Consider the following 26,692-nt stretch of genomic DNA (forward strand, 5'->3'; position numbering starts at 1 on the left):
GGAAAAATGCGGTGCGATAAGCGATTGTCGCAGTCATGTAAACGCGACTCCAAAAAAAGCAAGCTTTTGTTTACTCAAAATCGAAAGGCACTGAATAAATTATACGCCGGTTTTCCCTTGAGGGTCTCACGAAAAGTAAGCCTTTATCATAATCATGCACGAATCATATAATCCTATATTCATGTATGAATACCACATGAATAATATTATTAATGTTATATATGTTGAACACGCGCACGCAAGGCGGCCAGCACAAGGTATATATACCCGCATTAAGTATTATTCAGTGCGAAACGGCTATAGCTTCGGGAGACTAATTAGGTTTAAAGCAGTTCTTAAAAAAAAAGACAAAATTGTTCAGGGCGCAAGAAATTCGGAATTATCTGGTAAACCTCAAGAAACGCACAGCGAAATCGCCTCTCACTCATGCCCCTGTGTGAACGCAGGGAACGCGACGTGACTCGCGTCGTCAAGTACCACATGGGCGCGGTCGAACCCAAGCGCGACACCAAGCTCGAGATGGTGTTCAACCTGAGCGAATCCCTACAGGTGAGACGTGCGACAGAGTTCGCGTGGAAGACTCTCTCTCTCTTCGTATTATATACAAGCATTTCAGGATAAGCAGTTTTTTTTTTAGGGTGTGCGAATGTTCGAATTTTTTTTAAAGTGCAAATCGAGGAGTCTCCGATATTTGATTTCCATTCGACACTCGAATATTTGCTGTTGGTTCTGTTGGAACACACGAGATACCAGTCGTGGTCTTATTGGGGGAAATGTCGACTGGTACCAGTTGCGATTAACTTGCATCGAGTCCTTCTATAAAGTTTAGCGCAGAAACTTCAAAAAAAAGAAAGAAAAACACGCCGGACTGCAGGCGAGACACAAACAAGCGCGCGTGCGTGTGTGTCTAGTTTTTTTGTTTTTGATGTTTCTGCGATGAACATTGGAAAAGATGTCTTACCAACAAGGTCGAAACTCAAAATATGTGCACGAGATCTGAAAAAAAAAAATTGCATACAGTAAATACAGCACGTCATGAGAGACGCCGTTTGCGGTGGTATCCGGTTTAGTGCGACCGCCGGGATTCGAACAGGCGACCTCGCGTTTTTAGCAATGCCACAGCCGTTGAGTCGCTACGTGCCGGACAAAGAGATGAGATCACACATACACACACACACACGAGGTCTTAAGGCATGAGAGGCATGCATGCAGGCTATACGTACGTCACACAGAAAAAAAAGAAGCGATGTCTATGATTGAAATTACATTCTTAGGTTTTAACGTGCCAATTAACGACGATCTGATTATGGAAGCGCGCCGTAGTAATTTTGACCACCCGGGGTTCTTTACCTTCCATCCAGTGCACCCACCTCACAGGTGATTCCTTTTGTTCTTTATTTAAAACAATTGATGGTCTAAATTGAAATCCCGGCTCAACAGTCACCAGATTTAAATTTTTTAACGCAACAAGCCTTATTAAATTTGGTGCAGTGGCCGACTAATTTTTTTTCGCCGTTCACGTGTAGTTAGATCGGAGCTGGCAAGCTAAAGCTTCCTTTCACCACGGTCTACCATATTTGTCGTCTCGATCTAGAAAAACAAATTTGCTATTTGACAAGTCCTATCACGTTTATATCTCTTTAAAACGATGCGTGGAGCTTATATCCTTTAACGAAGACAACTACGTCCATATGTTTACGTGCTCTTCCTCCTCAGTTTCGTTGTTTTCAGCGTTACAATTAATGCACTAGGTAGTAACATTTTAGTTTTTCTTATTTAAGAGCTCCTTAGTTGACCGGGTGTACTGACTGTGAGCGGTATTACATGCATCAAATAATGTAAATATTAGAGGTCGGCGAATACAACTTTTTCGAACACGAATCGACTCGAAGCACCAGATATTGAATGGAAAAACGCAGATGTATATACACAGATGCATATAGATGCATTTACGGCAGGCACAGTTATTTCGCTATAGATAGGTACCACGCCTGTACTGACTAGTTCAAAAACGACATCTGACTATGAGAGACAAGGGACCAGTTTAACCACAACGTTACTAAACGTCATTAAGAAACTGCAAGAATAGCATCTCAACATCTTTAGAGCCTGTTTGCAAACAAGCCTTCCAAGAATGAATGGCGGCTGTATGGAATGGAGCTTTCAGAAAATCCTAATAATTGGTTGCCGAAAAAAGACAGGAAGTAGTGGAAAAAGAAAAAGAAAGAGCTGCTGCAGGAATTGTAGCCCGTAAAAATGTAAAAGGAAGCCGTTGCAAGGAAAACATAACTGACGGTAGCGTAAAAAATAGAAATGGTACATGACTAAGGTGAAAAATATCCTAAATGAAAGACTCCAAGCAGCACTCACAGGTTGTCGTGTTGGCTTCCGCCGGGAAGCCGGAACCAAAACTTCTATTCATTTCTGCTAAAACTTTTGTCGTTGCTTCAATTCTAAAAAATTGCGGTATATTGTTTAGCAGACAGAACAGTAACGAGGTATTAGCAGTCGACTTCTTCGAAATATTTGGTAACTTTCGGTGTTCGAAAATACCGAATACTTACTTTTGGAATACGATTAGAAATAATTACAGCGATTTATTCCATTCATATTCGAAATTTCGAAATTCGCCTGCCTCTAGTAAATATGCGATTTCTTCTTACCATACTAACTGCACGCAACGATTGTTCTTTGTTAAGAAACGAGAAAGTGCTCTGTACTCGACTTGCTATTAAGCGGTCGTTATTCTTGAATATTCGTATTCGAAAATTTTGTTGTCCGGACACCGCAATGATGTGGAAAAGAAAGAAGATGCAGTAATGTGGAATCGAATATCAATATTCAAAATAAGCTCTTGCGTCCTCTGTGTACCTGCAAACTTGTGCACGCAGCCTTGTTATTTTTTGTCTTGCCGCGGTTCCCTTCTGTGTAGCAAATACATGCGCCAAAACCATCCCATTCATCGGACTGCGTGTCTTTGGAAAAATTCAATGCGTCGGTCGTTACTTGATGGAATCGCTTGTAAACTCGCTGGACAGGGATGTACACTTGTTGGGCGCCGTTGATCGCACGACTCAGGCGTCCAGTGGTGGTTCTGGTAGTCTTGTGCGCATGCGTATGTGCTTTCTTTAATCGTGCAGCGCACCAGCCGCATGGCGACCATGCTCCATTACCTGGAGAAGCGGTGCGCCATCTTGGGCATCGCGTTCATGAGCCTGACTTACTGCACGCTCGAGGACGTCTACATCAGGTGAGGGCGCGCGCGCACGCACGCACTCACTCACTCACTCACTCACTCACTCACTCACTCACTCACTCACTCACTCACTCACTCACTCACTCACTCACTCACTCACTCACTCACTCACTCACTCACTCACTCACTCACTCACTCACTCACTCACTCACTCACTCACTCGCTCGCACGCACGCACGCACGCACGCACGCACGCACGCACGCACGCACACATACATACATACATACATACATACATACATACATACATACATACGCACATACATACATACATACATACATACATACGCACATACATACATACATACATACATACATACATACATACATACATACATACATACACACATACATACATACATACACACATACATACATACATACACACATACATACATACATACATACATACATACATACATACATACATACATACATACATACATACATACATACATACATACATACATACATACATACATACATTTGGCGCAGTTTAATGTTTTGCGTGGTCATGTATTTCGTAGTTTTGAAGACGACCGCACCCGCCATCACCAATCAGTAATATTTGGCTGCATCGGGTGGAATTTAACTGATGCGTCGTTTGTTAACATTTCAGTAATTTCTCTAATTTCGGTAAACAGCGCTGCCGTCTTTTCCTACGTGAAATCGATCAGAAAGCGCCAAGGAAGTTTTGACGAATAAAACTAATTTTATTTAGATGTAGTCAAAAACGCTATGGTTAAAAATTTACGCGTGAAATCGTCTGATTTTTCTGCGCGCATATATGGGGCTATATACAAAAGCTGCGGTTAAATATATGGCGCGTGCAAACGCCTCGAGTTTTTCAATTATCTGATTTATCAGGCCATATACAGGGCGATCACTTGTAAGTTCTATAGATTTTTTAAATATTGCCTGTGGCAGCTAGCCTAATTCTTGTCCTTGAGCTGGATTATTCGAAGAGGAGGACATTACTAGCACGAGAAATGGAAACAAACATTCAACTATTTAATAAACATTCACTCCTTAACTTTTTAATTAGTCACTTTACGGCACATATCGAAATTTACGAATTGTACACCAGGTGAGCTTGCAAGACGTATCCGTTTGAAATGAATTTCCAAGATGAAACCAGTTTCGAGATATTATTTCCCAAAGTGTGGAACGAATTACACGGGCGTTCCAGTTACTTCTGTGCTTCAATGCATAAAAGAGCGTTTTGTTAAAAAAAGTAAATGGAACAACAGCGCATTTCTACGGCAAGTTTGATGGCGCATACCTCCAAACTGGCGTCATTATTGAGAGTCATTACATGTGGACACACCTTGCAAACCTTCGCTCGAAGCGCAGTGAGTGCAGCATGAGTGCAGTCATGTGGTTTTATATCATATTTCGTGGGCTTTCGTTAAACGGCGAAAAAAAAAGGGCTGTGGCTTAGGTAAGGTTAAGCCCAGGATGCGAAGCATACTAGACTTTATTTTTGTTGTTGAACCACTGTTTAGCCTGGTGAACTGCTGTTGCTTGGCAATATTTGGTTCGGCTAGACGAAGAAACAACTCATGCATTACTGCTTCGCCTTCAAGAGTGGAACGCGACAGCGTTCCCGTCGACCCGCCAAGGGGTGTAAGACAATGGGTTACAGGGCAGCGACTACGCGCCCCGCATTGGACGCGGTGAGCGTCGAGCAAAGCAGCGTTCGGCGCGGCAACGAAATGTGCGCCTGAGCAAGAGACGCACGCCTTAGAAACAGCTCGTTTCTAAGGCAACACCGCATTCACTAGAGGCGCTTTTGTACCGCTTTGAAGCATCGTACTCGTGGCTCAGTGGTAGCGTCTCCGTCCCACACTCCGGAGACCCTGGTTCGATTCCCACCCAGCCCGTCTTGCAAGAGTTGAGCCAAAGCCACTTCTCCTCTGTCGTGACGTCACGGTGTCACGTGGTTTCAAGGCGACACCGCCGCGCCTGAGGAGCTGGGTTGAGCTCTCGTAATATGCTTCGCATAAAAAATCATCGCGCAGCATGTACGTGGCCTCAAAAAAATTGGATCGGCCGTTTCTGAATGGCCTCTGCAACGCAACAAAATGCACTTGGCCTCGAGCGGCCAGTCGCGCGGCAATCTTGCGTGCATATGCGGGCTTCTTTCACGCTCGGAAGAACACCTTTATGTAGCACGTATTGAGTTACAGAAAGCTGTATCAGGAGTTTCTCATGTTGCTGTACAATTTTCTCATTGACACTTTTAAAGTAACTATAATATTTGAGAGGTTGAATAAATGATTAAGACTAATTATGCAATTATGCGGAGTGCGAACAACTAATCTCAGTATATCCAAGCGACAGCAAACAACACTGCCTTGGTTCGGTCCAGCTAAGTGGCACTTGCACATTTTAAAATCTTGGTTGGATGATAGTTGGTAGACCCTGTAATGTGCTAAGCTCTCCCATCCCCTCTTTACCTCTACCACGTGACCGGCTTCCGGCACTTCACACACACACACACACACACGCACGCACGCACGCGTTTTCCCAATCGGACACTCTTAATTTTAACGCATTAAAGAGAAGCCATTCTTACCGTGAGAAGAGGGATCGATAAGCCAAAAAAAGATGCCAAAACGAAATACAGGTGATGATTAACGCCTTCCTGAGAGTCTCGCACGAAGTCATCGTGGCGTCATGCGTCTTGGCATCGCCTCCGGCGCGTTTGATTTTTCGCCGGTAATGGCACACTGCATCGGGTTCTAAACAAGCAAAGGGCTTAAGTAACATGTCTGAAGCACTCTTCTTAAAAACAAGAAAATGATTTGAAATCCGTGACACCACTACGACGCACCCACGCTAGGGCGTCAGCACGAAATTCAAGAAATTGATTTTTGGCCTTAATTTCCTCGTTTAATAAACGACCTGTTGTCCAGTGAAATTTAACGTAGAATATTCAAAGAAGACTTCACCAGTGCATCTGTTTATGCGTCCCTTTAAGGGAACCCTTAGCTGCTAACGAAGCCAATACATTAACCGAAACACTCGCGCATTGCGCAAGCAAGGAGCGGCAGGTAGTACGCATAAGATGCACGTCTAACCATCAAAATACATGCACTCTAAAAAACGGTTGCACTCTTTGGGGTGTATATTTGTCCCCCAACGATAATCATCTGCCTTGCTTGCGTTTTTTTTCTCGAAAACTCGGCGCTCGCTACTTTCCTGTCGAGAATGCTGTGTCCTACCCAAGGAGGATATATTATATATCCTCCTTGGTCCTACCAGAGTCGTTCGTCCTACTGATAACGCGCAAGCCATTCGTGACTGGGAAGCATATATGCTTCCCAGTCACGAACGCCACGCGCGTTATCAGTGTGACGCAGCATTCTCGACAGGAAAGTAGCGAGCGCCGAGTTTTCGGGAAAGGAAACGCAAGCTAGGCAGATGACGATTATTGTTGTGGGACAAATATACACCTCAAAGGGTGCAACTGTTTTGAGGGTGTACCGGGCTCGTATCGGTAAAGGAAATGCGGACAAGACAGCTGACGGTTACAGTTGTGTGGCAAATGTACGCCCCAAAGGGCGCAACTGCTTTTAGAGTGTAGCCTGCGTGCCTTCGTGACATGATTCAGTCGTAATTGGTAGCCACGTCATAAGTTCAGTGTTCAGTATAAGTTCAGATGACCGCATTCGATGCGCAACTTACCGTCTTTCCAGGTTAGTGACTGGCGCGGGCGAAAAGAAGACTGGAGGCGGCGACTCCCGAGTTCCGACCCCTGGTGCGTCAGCAGACGCTGACGCGGCTAAAGAAAAACAAGGTGCGGCGCCAGCGATAAACAGTCGTTTAAGTTCTAAAGCTTCTGTTGATTTCCTAACTTGTGTGTATAGTTAATGTCTGTTGATTTCCTAACTTATGTGTATAGTTAATGTAACGTTGGTGAGCTTAATCAGCGTCCCGAAGCTGTGCACCGGACTTACGAGGGATGTCGCAGTGGAGAGCGCCACGCGGATCGATTTGCACAAACCTGGTGTCAGTGGCGTAGCAAGAGGGGGGGGGGGGGGGGACCGTGGGCCCCGGGTGCAAGGGGCCAGTAGGGGGGGGGGGTGTCATATACGTCTGAAGACACCCCTCTTTCCGCCTGCTACACCCGGGGGGGGGGCAGAATACCTATGGGCCCCGGGTGCCAGACGACCTAGCTACGCCACTGCCTGGTGTTTCACAGCGAAGCCTTCTTAACCCCGGTATTCATAAATGCATCTTTACTTGAAGCTCACACTTGATTTAAATGACGCCTGTCATGAACGCACCATAGGAAACGCAATGAACGTGTCAGGTACATTCATATTAGGCGTTGTCTATATATCAAGTCAAGCATGTGCTCCAAGTTAAGGTGCCTTTCTGAATACGGGGGCAGTCTCCTCCTGCAACCTGGAGATATACGATACTAGCCGTTACCGACTGCGCCTGCGCTCCGTATCGAACCATACATCCTGCATCCTTTCCGCGCCCTGTCAACTCTCGTGAATACCTAATCGGCCGCGGTCGGCTGTGGCGTTTGACTTAGTCGTCACACATGTTTTCCTAGCTCACCTACGTACATGATCGAAACGCGCGGAAATTGTCAGCGCGGGTTCTTTCGGCAGTAGCAAGAACAGTTGCGCTTCGCACATGAACTGGAAAAGGTAACGTCAAACTACTGACCGAAAAGAAAAAAGAATTGACGTCGTTAGACTTATGTGCGTATATATATATAAGACGTCAAAATACTAGGGGTGTGCAAATATCGAATACTAGCAGATTTTTAATCGAATATCCCAGGGAATGAGTAAAGATCTGAATATCGAATCGAATATAGGATGTCCTAAAATATTTCCAGAACTTCAATGCTTACAAATGTTGGGCAAAAAAATACGCTGCTGTACAAGCTCGGCAGTCTTCCAGCATGCACAAAAAGAATGCATCAAACTATCAATAACTTATAGATAACTAGAGATCAAGATATACACAGACTACTTTTGATCAAGGGAACACCAAATTGTATGCCAGCGCTGACTACAGCTCAATTCTAGTATAATGAAGGTCTGGAAGATTTTTTTATGAATTGAATTTCTGTTCAATAAAATTTTCTCCCTCTGAAATTAATGAATTAGTGACGTTCTGTAGCACTGAATACCAATGAGGTCCTCAGTTCAATATTGGACCTGTGTTTTGCGGCAATCTTTTATTTTATTGTACAGAGATCAGTTTCCTTCCACTTCTTGAAATACAGAAGGGGTAAACCAACTTTACGGCAGTTGGGCTATCGCAAGGCCAATCCACGCGGCAGACGAAAGGACCGCCCATCACGTGACTCAATAACCGCTTCGCGCGTAGCCGGCGCCGACGGTAAATAGCAAGCGCCGTTCGCGTCCTCTCATGGTCAGGTTCGGCTTCGTGTGCCGCCTGTGAAGGAACCTGAAATCTGGAGGATCACGGCACGCAAGTTCTCTCGACGCTCGCCACCTCCTTCTCCCCGTTGTTCCTCGTCCTCGTTCATTCGCCGTCTTTCGCTTTTGTCTGCGAGGCGGTTTGTCGGCTTTCCGAATGTCGTGCGACCGCTGCGCGTATGGACCTGCTTCAGTTCGGCAACAAACCGTAACTGTAGTCGCCGACGCCTGATGACGATGCAGCGCCGATTAGGCCTAATGGGCGAGGTCGAGGAATACTTGCCGCTGGCCGATGTCGTGTAACGGGCCACAAGCCATCGCGGAATGCTTGCGGCTAATTATTTCGTACGGCGCCGTGTCTCATCAGTTACCGACGGCTGTTGAAGCGACGTGAAGTTCGTCGCCGCGTATCCAACATGACCTGCGTGCCTATCAATGACTAATCGGCTCGATCTTCGCACATAGCCTCCACACTTTACGAAAGAGGCGCTGGTTTTGTTCCCATTCCCTCTGTCTCCGCGTTGCGTGATCATTTCGACCGGTCCCGCCGACCCTGAACATTGTACCTGCAGAGTCGGAATCGGTCGACGCAATGCCATTCTGCGAATTGAGGTGTTTGGGGCGCTGTGTGTGCAATCCTCGCATCGGGCGCTCGTTGGGCAGCGCTCGCAGTGACGAAGTCCGCTACCGCGTCAGCCGGGGTGGTCCTTCTGCGTTGCGCTCCTGTTGAGCCAAAAGCGAAGCGAAACGTTTCGCTTTTCAGGCATCACACACGGGGGGCTCCGCGGCGCACGCGAACATGTGGCACTGGCCGTGTCTGTGCAGCGAACATACCGAATGTATCGAATATTCGAAAACTCGTACGGTAGATATTCGATTCCCGGATCGAAGTATCCGAACGTTCACAGTTCGATTCGGCGATATTCGGGTATTCGCACCCCTTTACAAAATACCCTTTCTCTCGGTTGTGAAAGGCGCCTCCTCGGAAGATCCAGGCATCTTCGGTACATGAAGAAAATAATAATAATATTTGGGGTTTTACGTGCCAAAACCACTTTCTGATTATGAGGCACGCCGTAGTGGAGGACTCCGGAAATTTTGACCACCTGGGGTTCTTTAACGTGCACCTAAATCTAAGCACACGGGTGTTTTCGCATTTCGCCCCCATCGAAATGCGGCCGCCGTGGCCGGGATTCGATCCCGCGACCTCGTGCTCAGCAGCCCAACACCATAGCCGCTGAGCAACCACGGCGGGTATGAAGAAAAGAAACGACCCGAAACAAAGGACGCGTCGTAATCTGTAAACATAAGGAAGCCTGCACATTCTACATGTCGTTTGATTTGTTTCAATGCGCCGTTCTCCAAAAACTAAGAAAAATTTGCTTACATGCATGGACACACATCGGGGATGTGTTCGGCCTAATTATTTATTGCGATGGACCATATACGGACGCTCGAAGCGCATTCCCGCCGCCGTCGTGCTGTCCTGCATTCGAAGGCGCATGCGCGGCTCGCACACGGAGGGTTAGAGGATTTCTAGAGAGGCGGATTGCATTTAACTGCGTAAATAATGACGCAATGGGAGCGGCTAGCAGGAGGTAAGTGGTTAACATCTGAGCGTAAGGAAGGTTCGCTTTTTCGAGCGGCGCGTCTGTAGAAGTAGCATCTCGTACGGCTGGAGCACCTTAGAATTTCGTTGGATGCTACTATATGAGTCATCGTACGCAGGGATCGGGCACCTAATCGTTTGCATGCATCTGAACTTTATAAACTTTATAGGTACAAGTGTAGAAAATAATATTGCCAGGTGCCATTAGCTGTTGCCCAAGAGACGCGAAGCCGAAAGCCTTGTAAAGCCTACTGTAATTCACCTTAATCCACCTTTTTTCCACTTTAATCCTTTCGAAAGATGAAGCGCCAACAGTGAAAGCGCACTAAAAAGGAACAAAGACAGTGTGCCTTCTTAGTGTGCTGTCACTGTTGGCGTTTCATTTTTTGAAAGCTATGCACCAACCAGCCCCACAACGTGTTTTACTGCAACACCTTAACCGCCTTAATCCGCGTTCATCCACCTTAGTCCTCCTTAATCCACCCTAATCCGATAACTAATAAATAATTAATTAACTTTGCTAATTATTCATACCTTATGCACGCTTATACATGCTGGCCTTCGTTGGGTCACGTGATATTTTCTGTACCTCACAACGCGACCTTGAAACGTATAAGGCTTTCGCCTTGAAAAAACCTGGCACAGAAGGGCCGCGCTTCTGCCGCACCGCAGAGCTGGACGCCGTGCGGCAGTGGTGCACCGCGCGGTCGGCCAAGGCCGGCGTGTGCTCGGTGATGTGGGCCCTGCTGCGCAAGCGAGGCATTCTGTGGCTGCGCGTCTGGTGGACCAAGCCGCTGTCGGTGGGCATCCCCGTGCTGTGCCTGCTGCTGCTGGCGCTGTGCGAGAGGCACTTCCTGCCGGAGATCCGCAAGGACGACGGCGACTTCACGTACGAACCGGAGAGCGTCTTCGACATCTCCTACGGCTTCATAGAGAAGGACAACGCCAGGTATGATCGTGGCAGCTGCGTCGGCGGGCACTGCCGAGCGTGACGCAATCGCGGCGTCAGGGCAGAACCGTAAAGAGGGCGCTGTTGTCTCTCCCCTTGCTTTTAGGTTTTCGCTTGAGTGCGTAAGGATATGCGCGATGAATCTGTACCAGCTAACGAAAACCTTGTTTTATGCGGAGCGTGAAAGTGGGGTGAAAGGACGTGTTGCAAACAAGAAACAACCCAACAAACAAACAAACAGGTCTTCGTCCTGCGGTGGACATACAAAGTAGGCTGACGAATAGCTGCTGTCGTATTGCTCACGGGGTTACCAGCACACACGCGCTACACCGCCACACGAGATGACGAAGTTGAAACGTTGAATGGAACCAACAGCGCAGGCCCTGTCGCCACACGGCTGCGCTTAAAGCACCGACAGCTATAATCACAATGAGTGACTACGTTCATCTCAACCGCTTGCGTATGCCAGGCATCGGCATAAAATTATTTAAAAAGACGTTAACCTTAATTTGTCTCTTATCCTCCAATTGGTGGGTGCTGGCTGCTGCAGTCTTGCTGATCATGCAAATCAGACCACGGGGTGTGCGAACACACTTAGCGAATTACGTCGAATAGGTGTGTGTCACATGGCAGGTGCCAGGATAGACAAATTGAACAAGAGACAAGACGTGAAGAAGCAAGCAACAAAGGCAGCTCGGAGTAGAGTCGGTGGTAAAGCCAACAAACCATAGGACCAGAGCGTGTACTGAGTGAGAAGGGTTGAGCTGCAGAGAAATGAAGAAGTCAGGTGAAGATGGTTCAGTAAAAAAAAAAAACCTAATAAATTTTAAGCTTCGCTTGTGCAGATCGTCCCTTCCCCCCCCCCCCCCAAAAAAAGAAAGACAGTCTTGTAGGCAGATTTCACTCGGTGGCCACGATCTCAGTCCCGTCCCAACTGATCCCAAGTACAGTCTTGTCCGCGCGTCCAGCAAGCGCGTCTAACTGCGCGTGTCCTTCGTTCATGTCATTCTGGCAGTCTCGGTATCCTTTCTTCGCGCACTTCCAGACTCGCTGATATGCACGCCATCGCACTCGGCGCGTGGTGCCTTGCACCCAACACCGGGAAGTTTTGCTCGAGTCAGAGAGTCCTTCACATTCAGAAGGACGGCTCGTAGGTTGCTTGCGGGTGCATACGCAACCCGTACATCCCGTTTTCTGGAGATGGAAGCTAGTGCTTCGCTGGGGCCTGTATGCAAACCTAGGGGATAGCAGCCTGCCTTGATGTCCGGTACGCCACTACGTCCTTCCCCGTTTACTGTCCCCGGTCACCAAAGACGATCATCACACGGGGACTCAAGTACCCAGTGCGCCTGTTTATCTAAATATGTTCAAAATGTCAAAAGTAGTTTCGGATATCTTTATTGAGACATCCAGATGCATTATTGCTCTACATGGCATCGCAACATGTCTCTTGTTAGTGTCCTCGTAGTACGACCACGGCACCAAGGAGTGCACCTGTGCTCACCGAGTGCCTTACGACGTTCCTTCGGTCCTGCTTTCTATGTGCAGCAAGCACTTCGCCGAGAACGTGCTGCTGCCGCTGCTGTCCGAACGCTCTGTGCGCGTCTTCTCACCGGGGAGCAGCTTCGTGGAGCGCGAGCTGCTCTTCTGGGCCCAGCAGAGCATCTACTCCTACCTGTTCGAGTACCAGTACGGAGCCAGCATCTTCGGTGACAAGAGGTGCGACGCAGCCTACTGAAGTGCCTTCGCGTGCTGCCTGTCGATTTCTTATTCCCCTCTAGCCTTGAGAAAACTAATTAATTAATTGATTAATTAATTTAATAATTAATTAATGAATTTTTATTCATCAACCAGTCAGTCGGTCTGTCAATCAATCAATCAATCAGTTAGTTATGTATTTATTGGTTAATTAATTAATTAATCACTCAGTCAGTCTGTCTGTCTGTCAATCAATCAATCAATCAATCAATCAATCAATCAATCAATCAATCAATCTCTTTAAGACAAAGTAACTGAATGAGGGAGAAATAGAAGTCCTTGTTTAATTAGGCAGTTTGACGGGCCTACTCCCCATAAGACGAGCAGCAGTTACATACAGTGACTTGCCGTGAATAGGGCAGTGAATGAAGAACCTTTCAACAAGATAGTGCAGATTCGGCAGGCACACTAATAGAGTGTGACAAATCCCAATATTACTGGTGCTCACTACTAATGAAAGGGCTACCGATAAAGTGGGTATCACAGGACATCAGCTACGGAGGTGAAGAAGGCCATACAACACGAGTACAAAGTTTGTAGGTACACCTCAATGGAGGACGCACACGAGAAACATGATAGTTCTCTTACATTTTGTGGAGGCAGGAAATGGTCGTCGTCCGATTCTCATTCAAACAAACAAACAAACAAACAAACAAACAAACAAACAGACAGACAGACAGACAGACAGACAGACAGACAGACAGACAGACAGACAGACAGACAGACAGACAGACAGACAATCAATCAATCAATCAATCAATCAATCAATCAATCAATCAATCAATCAATCAATCAATCAATCAATCAATCAATCAATCAATCAATCAATCAATCAATCAATCAATCAATCAATCAATCAATCAATCAATCAATCAATCAAACAAACAAACAAACAATCAAACAAACAAGACCTAAAATATATCCGCTCTCGCAAGCAGGCGTTTTCTTTGTAATGCACGAGCGTCTCTCTCGTCCAGGGCATTCGTCTGGTTCAACGGCCAGTGCCCGCACAGCGCCCTGCTCTCCCTGAACCTGTTCCACACGGCGCTGCTGAGGAACTTGACGGGCAGCAAGAAGTCGCGCATCACGCTCGTCAATTCGCCCTCGGTCACCAAGGACCTCGAGGCGAGGACGGAGTTCGAGGCCGACTACGGGCAGCTCGAGCACTATAGCGGTGAGACGCGCACGCATGGTGGCACACGCTGGCAATCTCGTATCCGCGCCACACTCGAGAGAAAGAGAGAGAGAGAGAGAGAGAGAACATTTAGTTTTGATACGGTGGGATGACTTCCCCCTAGGGTGGAGCCCTTAGTCCAGGGCTCCATTGGCTTACGCCACTCCGCGTGCCCGCCGAATGAGCCATCGCTGCTCTTGCGGGTCTAAGCTGGTCAGCGCAGTCTCCCGGAAGGAAAGTGAAGGTGAAGGAATAGGGGAGTAACCCGGAGGGTGCGGGCACTCCCAGGTGCAATGATATACTGTAGGCTTTGCGCCACAGTAGGGACAGTATGAGGGATATTATGTGGGGTGGAAGAGGTGAAGAAAAAGAGGCAGGGAAATGAATTAGTTTCAATCTGTCTCCATGCGACGCCATCTTCTCGGTTAAGGGAATTATGTGGTGGGGGGGGGGGAAGTGTCTCCTGCTATCTCAGTAATGTTGTAGAGTTTCAGTGTAGTGTTGTGATTCTGTCGGTGCGTCGTCTTGGTTGGACAGCTCTCTCAATGGCGCCCGGTTAGCGAGCTCTCGGGCTACCGCATTAGCGCGTTCATTACCATGGAGAGAGGAGTGTCCAGATGTCCAGACGATACGCACCCTGTGTAACGCTGTGGGGTGTAATGATGTAAGGATGCGGTGTGTGTTATGTATCACCATCCCTTGTGCCAAAGTATTGCAGGCGGTCTGTGAATCAGTGACCACTGTGATATAGGTCCATCCGGTGCCCGTATGGTTCAAGCATGTACAATGGCTAGGGCGATAGCAGCCTCTTCCTTCCTCGATTGCAAGGAGGTCGCATACTTACAGCCGGAAACATTGTTATATCCAAAATTTCGTTAAGTTGAAGATTATGTGTATTAGTCGGTAAAAAAAGATGTTCTGAAACCTTGAAAAAAAATGCGGTGGTCCAGATGGCGGTCATAACAAACACAAGGAAAGTAGATTAAATGGCGAGTTGAAATAAATTCATACTTGCTCTACACTGACGGCACATTCATTCATAATACTGACGGCACAGAAGCAGGGCGGAGGAAGCGATGCTTTCGTATTCGTGCGCTTTCGCTGAGGCAATGTGCGGTGCACTACCGAAAGCGCCATCTCGTTTCTATAGAGAAAACTGCTCCGCGAAAAGGGTCAATAGGTCCCGTGAAACGTGCTGCACGGTTAGGCTTAGCCGCCCACGCGACTTCCGCCGCAGAACGCGAGGGCCTGGGCCACGAGTCGGAGCACGAGTCGTGAACTTGGACACAGAGATTCATTCCATTCCTTAATATGCCAGTCACATTTTTTTGCAGCCTACTACTGCACACGTCTTTACGCTACCGCTCCCTATTTTGTAGCAGGAATGAAGTATAGTGCGTTAGTGAATACCCACTCGCAGTTCCGACATCTGATGGCACAGAAGCAGGGCGGAGGAAGCAATGGTTTAGTATTCGTGCGCTTTCGCTGAAGCAACGTGCGGTGCACTACCGAAAGCGCCATCTCGTTTCTATAGAGCAAACTGCTCCGCGAAAAGGGTCAATAGGTCCCGTGAAACGTGCTGCACGGTTAGGCTTAGCCGCCCACGCGACTTCCTCCGCAGAACGCGAGGGCCTGGGCCACGAGTCGGAGCACGAGTCGTGAACTTGGACACAGAGATTCATTCCATTCCTTAATATGCCAGTCACATTTTTTTTGCAGCCTACTACTGCACACGTCTTTACGCTACCGCTCCCTATTTTGTAGCAGGAATGAAGTATTCGCAACTCCAGCAATTCATGCGACACCTAGCGGCAGTAGGGAGAAACGAAATACGGAGGTCCAGTCGCCGTGTGTGCCGTAGAGGCTGCTGTCGCGGACGGAAGAAAGAAGCTGCTAGCAAAGAAAAAGCGAACGGCCAAGCAGTTCTGCTGTGTTCCTCGGTGCGTGCCAGCGAGTTGGAAGGACAGCGATATTTCCGTTCACGCACTTCCCTCCGAGTGGAAAGGCTGAAGCCGCAGAACCAGGTGGATCACTAACCTCCGCATCGGCAAGGCTGTGACGCTTACAGTGACTGTTTGCTCACGGCATTTTGCACGGGATAATTTCTCCTTACCAGGTGAGACACTATTGTGAACTTGTGAACTCGACCCTAATGCATGACCATTGTGCGTGGCCATTATACATGTCGCTGTGTCACCTTATGTAAACACGTTTCGCATTGCGGGCACTGGCGATTGGGCTATGCATTATTTGCTGCATATGTTAGCCGCAACGCGAAATTCGAGCACAGGTTCGAGACCTGTCACAGCGGTTTCTCCGAGGAACGTCTCTTCTGCACTCGTTAACCACATTGGCTGTAATTAGAGCTCATGTTCGACGCTTCACAGCGGTTTCTGCGAGCAACGTCACCTCTGCGCTCGTTGGCTACACCCGGCTGTAACTCGGGAGGCTTTTGATGCCCAGCACGTCTCGCGCAACTTATACGGGCGTCGGAGATTCAAATGTTTACGAATGATGTACTAGCAAGTTCGGGAAGTGTTGAGTGTAAACGTGCCACGTATGTGGCATGCTAAAGCGGAATAAATATCATGCGTGGTGCGGATGAACTTGCAGCACAGGCGCACTGCACGCGGGCACTTCCCAGCGCGACTGATTACGAATTTGCCACTTGCACTTGAGAATCTCCGACGTGCTCAAGAGTGGCCATATGACACTGGTATTTCGCACCGACGGCGAGCCTATCACGTTCATTGCAGAAGTTTGCCACTTACGCGACAGCCACATGTAAATTTTACACGCGTTTGCTAATTTCGAGGAAAATTTACGGCGTCCGCCGTCTACTGACGTGTCGCATATGTATGTGCAGTATTAGTACCTAAGCTAGCTTTATCTGTGGTATTAAATCATCCCCAAGTCAGTGGCAAAACTACTCCGGTCATGTGGTGGTGTTTGCACCTGTGTACTTTGCGTTATGAGCAGCTTTCAACTACGTTTTGCAGATGCTACATTCGGTGTACAACGTTGCATAGCCTTGCACACTCAAACCGTGCTTCATTTCCTTGCAAATGCTTTTTTATAAATATTGTGGCCTTGTTTCTGAGGTAAAAAGAAAAAAAATTCTGGGTGCAGCCCATATTGAGGCACAATAAAGCATAAACAATTCATTTATTTTTTCAGATGTAGCATGTCAAAGACAGCGGCTGAAAAAAAATGCAGTACCAACTGAAAACCTGCCAAGGACGTCATGTTATGATGAGAACAAGGATGCTCATATGAAAGAGCTTTCACTGGCAAGACTTCGCCGACGTGTGTATCGGTCAGCCAGAGTAAGTTAATTTGACTACATGGTGCAGCACTTATATGCTTATGGTACATACACCATGTCTACAAGCATGCAATAGATTTCAACACCTTTTAATGCATTAGAGAATGAATCAAGCAAAGAAACTGTTGCCTCCCCATTAGAAGCAAAGGCGTTGCCCCATGCACCTGTCAGCACGACCACCATGGTAAATTGGCTGCCTGCAACTTGTGCACACATTGCTTCACCACTAATTCCTTGGGATTAAACTCTGACATTGCAGGACGATCTCCCATCCCCTGACCGCAACAGCATGGACCAAATAAGTGACAAAGGAAATATGGTAATTTCTTTTTGTATATGTATGTGTTGTGGTAGCTGTCTTTACCTAGACGGTGGCATGCTTTCTGGATTTACATCGTAAAAGCATTGTAGCACGTGGTGTGTGATGGGTGCACATTAATTGCAACTTGTGCACACATTGCTTAACCACTGGTTTCTAGAACTGAACTCTATCTGACATTGCAGGACGATTTCCCATCCCCTAACAGCATGGACCAAAGCCTTGCAAACACCATAAGGGACAAGGACATAGCAAATATGGCAATTTATTTTTTCTATATATTTGTGATGTGGTAGCTGTCTTTACCTAGCCGGCAGCATGTTTTCTGGATTAACTTCGTGAAAGGATTGTGGTGTGTGATGGGTGCAAATTAACTGATGCAAAAAGCCTGGCTTTCCTACTTCCAACATTGAATTTAATACATTGACGTGCATTATTGGAATGACAAAAAGAAGCTGCATTTCGCGTCAGATATGTCAGACATTACAACTCTTGCTTTTGTTTTGTGACAGGAATGTGCTTGCTAACCTGGCCTCTGGACATTAATGGCAGAGTACTCAAGAGAAGAAAAAGACGTGGCAAATTTCCTACTAGAAATGGCTTCATGGACAAGGCTTACAGAAAGCAAGGCTGCCCAAGTGACATCGGGTACTTTTCCACAGAAGTTTGTGAACACGATAAATAGTAGCAACGTAAATACATTCACAGGCCTGCCATCATTCGATGTTCTGAATGCTCGTGTGACGTGCTACACAAAAATTCATCCACTTTCAGGACGGCACCAGTTATGTGTAAAAACAATTGCATTGACATTGGTGAAATTCAAGCATATTTCCACTGCATTCTTGAGTCACCTTTTTAACTGTTCTCTAACTACATGTAGCAACATAATTGCAGAGACTGCTCAGTTGATGTGTGAAATTTTAAAAGTAACTGTGGCTGTGCCACCAAAAGATGAATTCCAGTGGCACGTTTGCATATTCGGCATTAGGTGATTCACCTGAAGTCGTGCCATGGCTGGCGATATTGCAAGTAGCCTGTACTGCATAGAGGCATTTGTGCATGTGACCTTGGCTCCATCAAAGCGTGGCGGCCTTGAGAGTAAGTGCAGTCTTCTGTTTGGAAATCCAGCTTTTTTTATGCCACTCAGCCACTTCATACTTTTCAGACACGGTCGTTGCCATGTGACCTACATGCTGCACTTGTTTGCATTGGCCAAACCGGCAGACTTCAACTTCAACACACTTTTTGTAAATTAGCAATGCACATTCTTTTGCAACTTGTATTCTTCATTGAAGTGCTGATTTACACTACGCATTCTGATGCAAGTTTTCATCTTATGGTATTCCGAGATATTTGCAGTTCACTTATGATCTGTGTGCATAGAGTTGTGGTTATTCTTCAATGGCTGTTTGTTGTCCCTTTCCTTACTTGTATTTTCTCACAAAATAAACCACATGCACTCAATATTTTGTTCACTGTACTTGCCTCGTACGTTTTACTCAAGCCCATTTTTGTTGCACTTTTTAGCATATGAGGGTATATCTCGCCAAACAGAACATGAGAAGTAACATGGAACAGTGTCAAACCTGAATACGATGAGTATTTAAAAAGTTTGGCCACCAGAGTTGAGTACTCTGAAAGAATGGTTTGATTCAAATGACCCCAGCTGGTATATGTACCATAATTTATGCTTCTTCCCAGTTTGTTGAATACAGTGCAAATGGCTGTCCTGGGAAGCATAACTAAACCACTGGTAATACAACATGGGGAGACACTTGTGCAGACTTAACATCAGTGAATGATAATTATTGACCTCCAGAGAGCATATAGAGCTGTCCTTACTATCAACATATCAATAAATGGAAAGTAAGTGACATAAAAGTTTAACATGCACTTAAAGCACTTAACAAACACTTAAAGGGGCACTGAAACACTTCCGACTGATCATAGTTACCTCACTACAAAAGGACACCGCCTGCTGCAAAAATTTTTCGAATCATTGACCTGTAAGCGGAATTAGTAGTTATTGCACTGATGCATTGCTTTCTCCTTTCGCCTCAGCTAGTGTGCTGGAAGCTACACGGTGCATGGCAAGGTAGCAAGGTCCTGGTCAAGTTTTTTTTTACACATTGCTACTTGTGGTTCAGGCATGTGTGGCACTCTCTAAACGCGAGATGGACGCCTGGAGCTACATCACTTACAGAGACCAATAAATACACACGGCTGTCTGATCGTCCTGCGAACAGAGCTTGTGGTGGTCGTGGTATCTATATTATGCGGCATGCCAGTTTCAGGGCCCCTTTAAGAAGGGCACTAACAAAGACAACAAAAGTTGGTTTCATGAGTTCTGCCTGAGTCGCCACTGATATCACGCAGTTGCTCGAGCACAAATTGTGAAACAATAACGTATGAGCCATAGGAAACGAACAGTCATGTCGGCAAAAAAAGAGAAAAAAAGCAGGATATGTATTGTGATAGGTAACCCCAAGCGCCACAGCACAAGGTGAAGCTAAGTTGCAGTCCGGCACATAATAGGATCTCTTCTGCTTACAACGGTGCACGCACATGAACAGTTCACTTTACTACGATCTTTGCAATATGAACAGCATTGAAACGCAATGTAGAGATGAAACATTAAAGGGACTGACAACGACACCAAATGTTCCAGGATAAGGTGCCAGGAGAAACAGCCGAGATGTGCTTGCACTTTTGCGACAATCCAGCAGTGCACGAACACTTTGCCTCCACGATCGATGGGTCCCGGAATGCGTCGGCGATTCTCACCACAATCTCGTGCGGGTCCGCTCTCACGCCGGAGGTTTGCACACACGCGCGACCACTTCTACTTAATTACTCTTTGTAGCACTGGCACCGACTAAAATGAGGTGCTCGGCGTCCACTACCCGTTCTCCCCCCACAAAACAGCGCGAATTAACATCGCAGTGCAACAAACTTAAAGTTTTCACCAAGGAAAGCGTACGCGGGGACCTCCGTAAAGCCGCCATACTGCACAGTGTAGCCAGACCGGGTCAGGCTTCGCAGCGCCCCCTAATGTTGATTTGAGTTGCGAATAGTGCGTTAGTGAATACCCACTCGCAGTTCCGACATCTGATGGCACAGAAGCAGGGCGGAGGAAGCAATGGTTTGGTATTCGTGCGCTTTCGCTGAGGCAACGTGTGGTGCACTACCGAAAGCGCCATCTCGTTTCTATAAAGCAAACTGCTCCGCGAAAAGGGTCACTAGGTCCCGTGAAACGTGCTGCACGGTTAGGCTTAGCCACCCACGCGACTTCCTCCGCAGGTCTCGAGCGCCTGGGCCACGAGTCGGAGCTGTTCGCGACGCGCAACCTGATCACGCGGGTCCTCTGCTCCTTCTTCGTGTCCCTGGCGATGAGCTTCTACGCGGCCACCCACGTGTTCGCGCCCATGGTCGAGTGGTGCAGTGGCCTCAAGCACCTGCAGCTCATGACCGGCATGTCGGGCTGCCTCTACTGGATGGGCCACTTCATCTTCGACGTGGTCGTGGCGTTCTGCAACAGCGCCACGCTGACCTTGATCATCTACGTCAGCTACATGGAAATGAGCATTTCTTATCACCGTACGCCTTGCGAACGCAATTCTATGTAGACGCGCAGCACCCGCGAAAAATGAACTAAGTTCTGCGAGTTTTACACGCCAAAACCACGATTTGATTATGAGGCACCACACCGTAAGGGGGGGGGGGGTGGACTCCAGATTAATTTTTGACCACGAGTGGATCTTTTGACTGTGCCCCGTATGCACAGGACACGGGCATTATTATTATCTTTTTTTGCATTTCGCCACGCGGATGTACACATCTCGAGGCGCATTCGGCCTTCCTATCGACTAAGACGTCTTGCAGCTTCCACAGTGCTGCAAATAACTTGTAACATGAAGTATAGGTAATGGGTCACTCCTGGCGAGCGCTAATGGCGACGTTTTTCCTTTCTTTTCAGTTTCGGTATCAAAAGAGGCTATTTTCGGGACGAGCCCGCTCGTATTTCAGACGTCGAAATTTTGCTGGAGGTTCCTTCATATTTACGCTATACTAAACTAGGTTTTTTTCGCGGTCCAAGATTTCGTTAAAGTTGACATTTAAGGGAGCCCGCCTCTAATAAAGTTAGTTTGTCTGGCGAGAGTTGTAGGCTTCAAGAAATGTGGCATTTCAGGCCACCTGTAAGTTTGCCATGCCAGAAAAATAATAAAAACCTGCAGCAAATTCTCATTGTGGGGCAAGAAGACGTGAGCGGTAATGCACATTTCTCCCCCCCCCCCCCTTTCTTTTCCGTTCCCCGACCAGACAGTGTAAAAGATCACCGCCCAAGCACTCCGTACAGATGGTTAACCAGCGAAGCTGAAACGTGCGGTCCCGGTGTTTATCACTGGGTTAATCCCTACGGTTCACTATACGACCGCTTGGTAGGCTGGGTACGCCTCGGTACGCAGTTGGCGCTTGCGCTCGGCTGCACGAGCCTGTTCTTGTGCCCGGGCTGCAACATCAGCACGGCGTAGACGAGCTCGTTCCCGGTTATGCTCGCGGCGTTGCTGATAGAAAGCTGCCTGCTCCTCAGGATTACGTATGATGCGCGGCCCACCCACTTTGGAGCCAGAGAGAAACTGCTGCGCGCGCGCTCGGCTGCGACGGGGAGCAACGACGTCACTACTGGCACAGCCAATCGCGCGCCTCTCTTTCTCTTTTTTTTCGCGCATGCGCATGGGGTTGCGCCCAACGAGTTTTCCGCGTACAGGCGACAGACGGGCGAACGAATCGGCTAGTCACATACAGCTTTGCTGCTGCAAAAAAAAAGAAAGGAAACGCGACATGTGGCTGAACAATTCTACGCATGGTTCCGCGGAGTAGGCAACAATTCAATTGCAGTTAAGTGAAACTGGTGATCCCGCTGACGGGTTTGTCCTGCTGCAGTGGCCATCCTGGTTCTATTCATGGCGAACGCGTTCTCCAGCCTCCCGCTGGCCTACCTGTTCTGCGGGCCGTTCCGAAACAGCACGTGGGCTTTCTCCTTCCTTGCACTGGGGCTGTTTCTCGCAGGTGAGTGCAACGTTGAAGAAGGCCCCGACGTAGCTGAGATGCGCCCCTGCGGATAGGCAACAAAAACGTGACGTCAAAAGAATGTACGAGGTGGCGCTGCCGTCACCTTCGGTGCGCAGCAAACCAGGTGTTCCCTCTCCCTAGGTCTCATTTTCTCCATTTAAAGATAGGGAGAGTCTAGCTTAAGCTGACATTTTCAGCTTCCATTAACCCCCCCCCCCCCCCCCCTTCGATTGCATTAGTGGACGAGTCGCCTGGCTGAGGGCAATTAGCGAAGTTTGAACACGTACCATAGACACATTATTCCAAAGTTGTATAAACTCTACCACACGCGTTTACGTCAAAGAACGACACTTAGCAAGTACGAAAGTTGAGAAACACTTGTTAAACATTTGAATGTCATGCCAAAGTTTCATACAAAGTCCGGGCATGGTGTCATCGACGTTATCATGACGTCATGACATAGAACAAAGCTTGCTTACTTCGCGTACCAGTGTGCTAGCATGAGGCTGTTGCTCATAAAGACCGAAGTAGAGCGTTGCACACGTGTGTGGCAGCGGTAACATTGGACCGCTTTAGAAAAGTCAGCGCCACCTGTGGCGCCAAAGGCATTATAGGACTTTTGAGGGTAGGTTTTTGTTTTGGAGGCCATATGTGCTGGTGTACCGAGATACCATTGCCGGCGCGGTACTATCTCTTGCCATCGAAACGATCAGACACCCACGTGCTCTGATTGGTCTCTGTGGCTGACGCAGCTACAGGCGCGCGGGCGTGGCTACGCGAGCTAGCCCAAGCTCGCGCTGTCTGAAGACAGTGGTCCTATGCACGGCATGCGTTGAGCCAGCAGGTGACGCTATTTTGCTTCAACGCGATAGCGTTAAGGGACGAGAGTGGCGATATGGGATTGTTGGTCGGTCATCCTTGAAATGTATCTGTGTAGCGCAGTAAAACAAGGACACAAGAAGAAACGAAGACAAGCGCTTTGTGGAACCAGTGTTAAGAGGCCCGTGTCGATAAAAGTCCGGCGTCGGCGTCCGGCGTCGACCATCCCTTCGCGCAAAATTATTCCGGACCACGCATACCCAACCACCCTTCTATCGCTAAAGTTGCTCATACCTTGTGTTTCATTCTTTACAAAGTTATTCCTCGGAATTTTGAGAATGACAGCCCGTAAACAAATGTCATGAAAAAAAGAGACACATACAGCACATACCTTTTGCGTTAGATCTTCTGAGTGAGTGAGGGAATAAACTTTTATTTGGTCCAGCAAAGCACGATAAAACGCGCACCCGGCTAATCCCACGAGGGGACTGACAGATCTAGTCTGCCGGCCCGATCGCGGGCGGGCTGGACGGCCAGGATTTGGTCCTCAAGGACGGGACTTCGCAGGAGCACGTCCCACTCTTCCTTGGTGAACTTCGGGCACAGCGAACCGCACTCTCAGAGCATGTGAGGCAAAGTAGCAACCTCACCACAGGCCACGCAAGAACAATTCGGATAAATCTCAGGACATATGCTATTAAGGGACGCCGGGTTTGGGTAGGAGTTCGTTTGCAGAAGTCTTAGTGTGACCGCCTGCGGCCTGCTTAGCTTGGAGTAGGGATAGGCAGGGATATTAAAAGTGCAGGGATAGGCAGGGAGGCAGGGATATCAAAGGTGCGAAACAATAGCAGGAGATCGGCCCACGTAAGAGGCCGCGTTTCCATCCAGAAAGCTCGCTTTCGTGCATAGCGTTCGCCGCCAGCGTATCCCAGCAAACACAAGCTGCCGTTGTCGGGAAACGTGAAAGCCATCCGGGGATATTTGAATGCTATCGCATTCCACTCTTAAAGGCGAAGCTTAAGCGTCCTCCAATTTTTTCACGGGGACTTCGGCTGCGATTGCTGACGCAACCACCGTTCTGTGTGAAACGCCTCAGAAGTTATGTGCTCGCGAAACACGTGAAAGACTTGTAAACATTATCAGACGGCTACTGCAATCAATCGGGGTGGCGTAGCATTTTGTGAAATAGTGCGCTCTCGCGTGCTCGTACAGATAGAGAAAGAAAAGGACACTCTCAGGAACCTCGTATCTGTTATAGCAGCATACACCAAGGTGCATTTCTCAGTATAAGCTTAGAAGAAAGCGCATGTGGCAGGAAATGTTTATATGCAATCCGTCCGTGGTCTCCGGCAACTCGGCAAAACATGTCGAAAGGCACATACTGTTCGAAATAACATTTTCGGCATTTCAACCGGTACGAGCCGCCTTCCAGTGAATAACACACACGGCTAACAGTTCCATATGCAACCATTGACGCGCCCGATAACTTTAAACGTGATTTCTGCCGGAATGTCTCCGCGCACACAGATTGCCGTAATGCAACCAAGTATGGCAGCGCAATACCTACCCCCGCGTTCTGCACGCGTGCGACTCTCTCCCGGACAGTGTGTCGTATAGCTGCATGTTTCATGCGTTTAGGAAGAACAGGTCACGACTCACGCACTTCGCTCGCTGCATATACCAGACAGGCGATGAACGGGTTCCGGAGTAGGTGTCGGTGTCACCGTAGGAGTAGGTGTCACCGAGTAGGTGTCGGTGCACCTACTCGGTGACACCTACTCGGTGCACCGACGGCGCGGAGATGTGAAGGCTGCGGAACCCACACGACATTTTGTGGCCACTGGGACGCGCTTATCTTTCCAACCTGTTGTGGCTACGCCTAGCGAAGACGGTAGAAGAAAGACTTGACTCCAGTTAGATGAGGCACATCCCACGGGGGTGGCCGCAAGCAAGTAGACGACGAGGCGCCCTCCCTCAAGATTCCCATAAAGCCCTACCGGCGGCCGCACGAGGGCGCGCGCCACTTTCTAAAGTTAATTTAAACCCCTCCGTTGCGGGACTCGAGCGAGCTAATGCATCATGACGTCATGACGCGTCCACTCCACGCGGTAGCGAAACTGATTATTTGAAACAACTTAGTTGACTTTAAAAGAAGTTAGAAAATTAGTCAGGGTGCTGCGATGCTTGCTAGCCTGTCTTATACAGTTTAAACGGCTAACACCTTCGTGCAACGCAAGCAAACATGCAGAGAATATCATACTGGTACACCTATAATCAGCTGCTGCTTACAATGCTGCTTCTTACACGACGCTGAGTAATCTGCTTTATAGAGCCTGCCTTATGACAGTCTTTTCTATAGTCTATGCTCAGTAATCTGTAATCTGTAGTATAGCTTATAATCCTCTTTACGGCAACCTCCAGAGGATATTGTAGCAATTGCAAATATAGTGCTCCGGCAGTGTCCTTGATGACCGTTCCTGTTCTTTCTCTTAGCAGTCCTCAAGCTCTTGAGAATACTACACCGCGTTCAGTCCCTATGGCACTCTCCGTTTTGTTCCTTTCTCGGGCACTTCTGCGGCTCTTCGTTGCTCACTCGGACACTGCGCTGCGCCGCTGCGCGCAGGCATGGTGGGCTCGCTGGGCGTGGAGATCCTCAGCTTGCTCACGCAGGACAACCCGACGGCCACCTCGTCGACGGCGCTGTTCATCTGGGGCTTCGTGTGCCGCTGGTTCCCCACGTACGCGCTCGTGCGGGGCATCATCAAGGTCATCCTGCTCTTCAGGCTCAACGCCATCTGCCTCACGGGCGGGGAACTGCTCGACGTCGCCTGCCGCGACACCCAGTACTCGTTGGACGAGAGGACGTCCCGCTGCTGCGACGGTGAGGCGGCTTTGGTGAACCGCCTCGCGGGCCCCGCATTCTCAAACCACCCTCGACCCGGAAGCACTTCCCTCGTTCCACCGGGTTTAGAACCCCTTAAACTCATCAAAGTAGC

General features: G+C 48.1%; 1 protein-coding gene and 2 long non-coding RNA genes across 5 annotated transcripts in view; 2 read left to right on the plus strand and 1 right to left on the minus strand.

Annotated features, from left to right (window-relative positions):
* Positions 1 to 26,692, plus strand: part of LOC139050081 (phospholipid-transporting ATPase ABCA3-like) — a 98,012-nt gene that overhangs the window by 44,619 nt on the left and 26,701 nt on the right. For all 3 annotated transcript variants that reach the window (XM_070526279.1, XM_070526277.1, XM_070526278.1), the window contains exons 15-23: positions 447 to 549; positions 3,141 to 3,250; positions 6,958 to 7,058; positions 10,949 to 11,225; positions 12,774 to 12,944; positions 13,961 to 14,157; positions 21,105 to 21,401; positions 22,749 to 22,874; positions 26,320 to 26,577. In XM_070526279.1, coding sequence (XP_070382380.1) covers positions 447 to 549; positions 3,141 to 3,250; positions 6,958 to 7,058; positions 10,949 to 11,225; positions 12,774 to 12,944; positions 13,961 to 14,157; positions 21,105 to 21,401; positions 22,749 to 22,874; positions 26,320 to 26,577 — 1,640 coding nt within the window. The remainder of the gene's footprint in view (positions 1 to 446; positions 550 to 3,140; positions 3,251 to 6,957; positions 7,059 to 10,948; positions 11,226 to 12,773; positions 12,945 to 13,960; positions 14,158 to 21,104; positions 21,402 to 22,748; positions 22,875 to 26,319; positions 26,578 to 26,692) is intronic.
* On the plus strand, positions 15,996 to 18,318 carry LOC139049744 (uncharacterized). The gene is made up of 3 exons (XR_011508553.1): positions 15,996 to 16,273; positions 17,335 to 17,483; positions 17,586 to 18,318. It is a non-coding gene; the product is annotated as an uncharacterized lncRNA (long non-coding RNA).
* LOC139050086 (uncharacterized) overlaps positions 22,804 to 26,692 on the minus strand; it is a 174,409-nt gene continuing 170,520 nt past the window's right edge. Inside the window, exon 3 of the long non-coding RNA XR_011508780.1 lies at positions 22,804 to 22,920. This is a non-coding gene — a long non-coding RNA (uncharacterized lncRNA). The remainder of the gene's footprint in view (positions 22,921 to 26,692) is intronic.

This window comes from Dermacentor albipictus, chromosome 9 (assembly GCF_038994185.2).
Source record: "Dermacentor albipictus isolate Rhodes 1998 colony chromosome 9, USDA_Dalb.pri_finalv2, whole genome shotgun sequence".
Taxonomy (NCBI): domain Eukaryota; kingdom Metazoa; phylum Arthropoda; class Arachnida; order Ixodida; family Ixodidae; genus Dermacentor; species Dermacentor albipictus.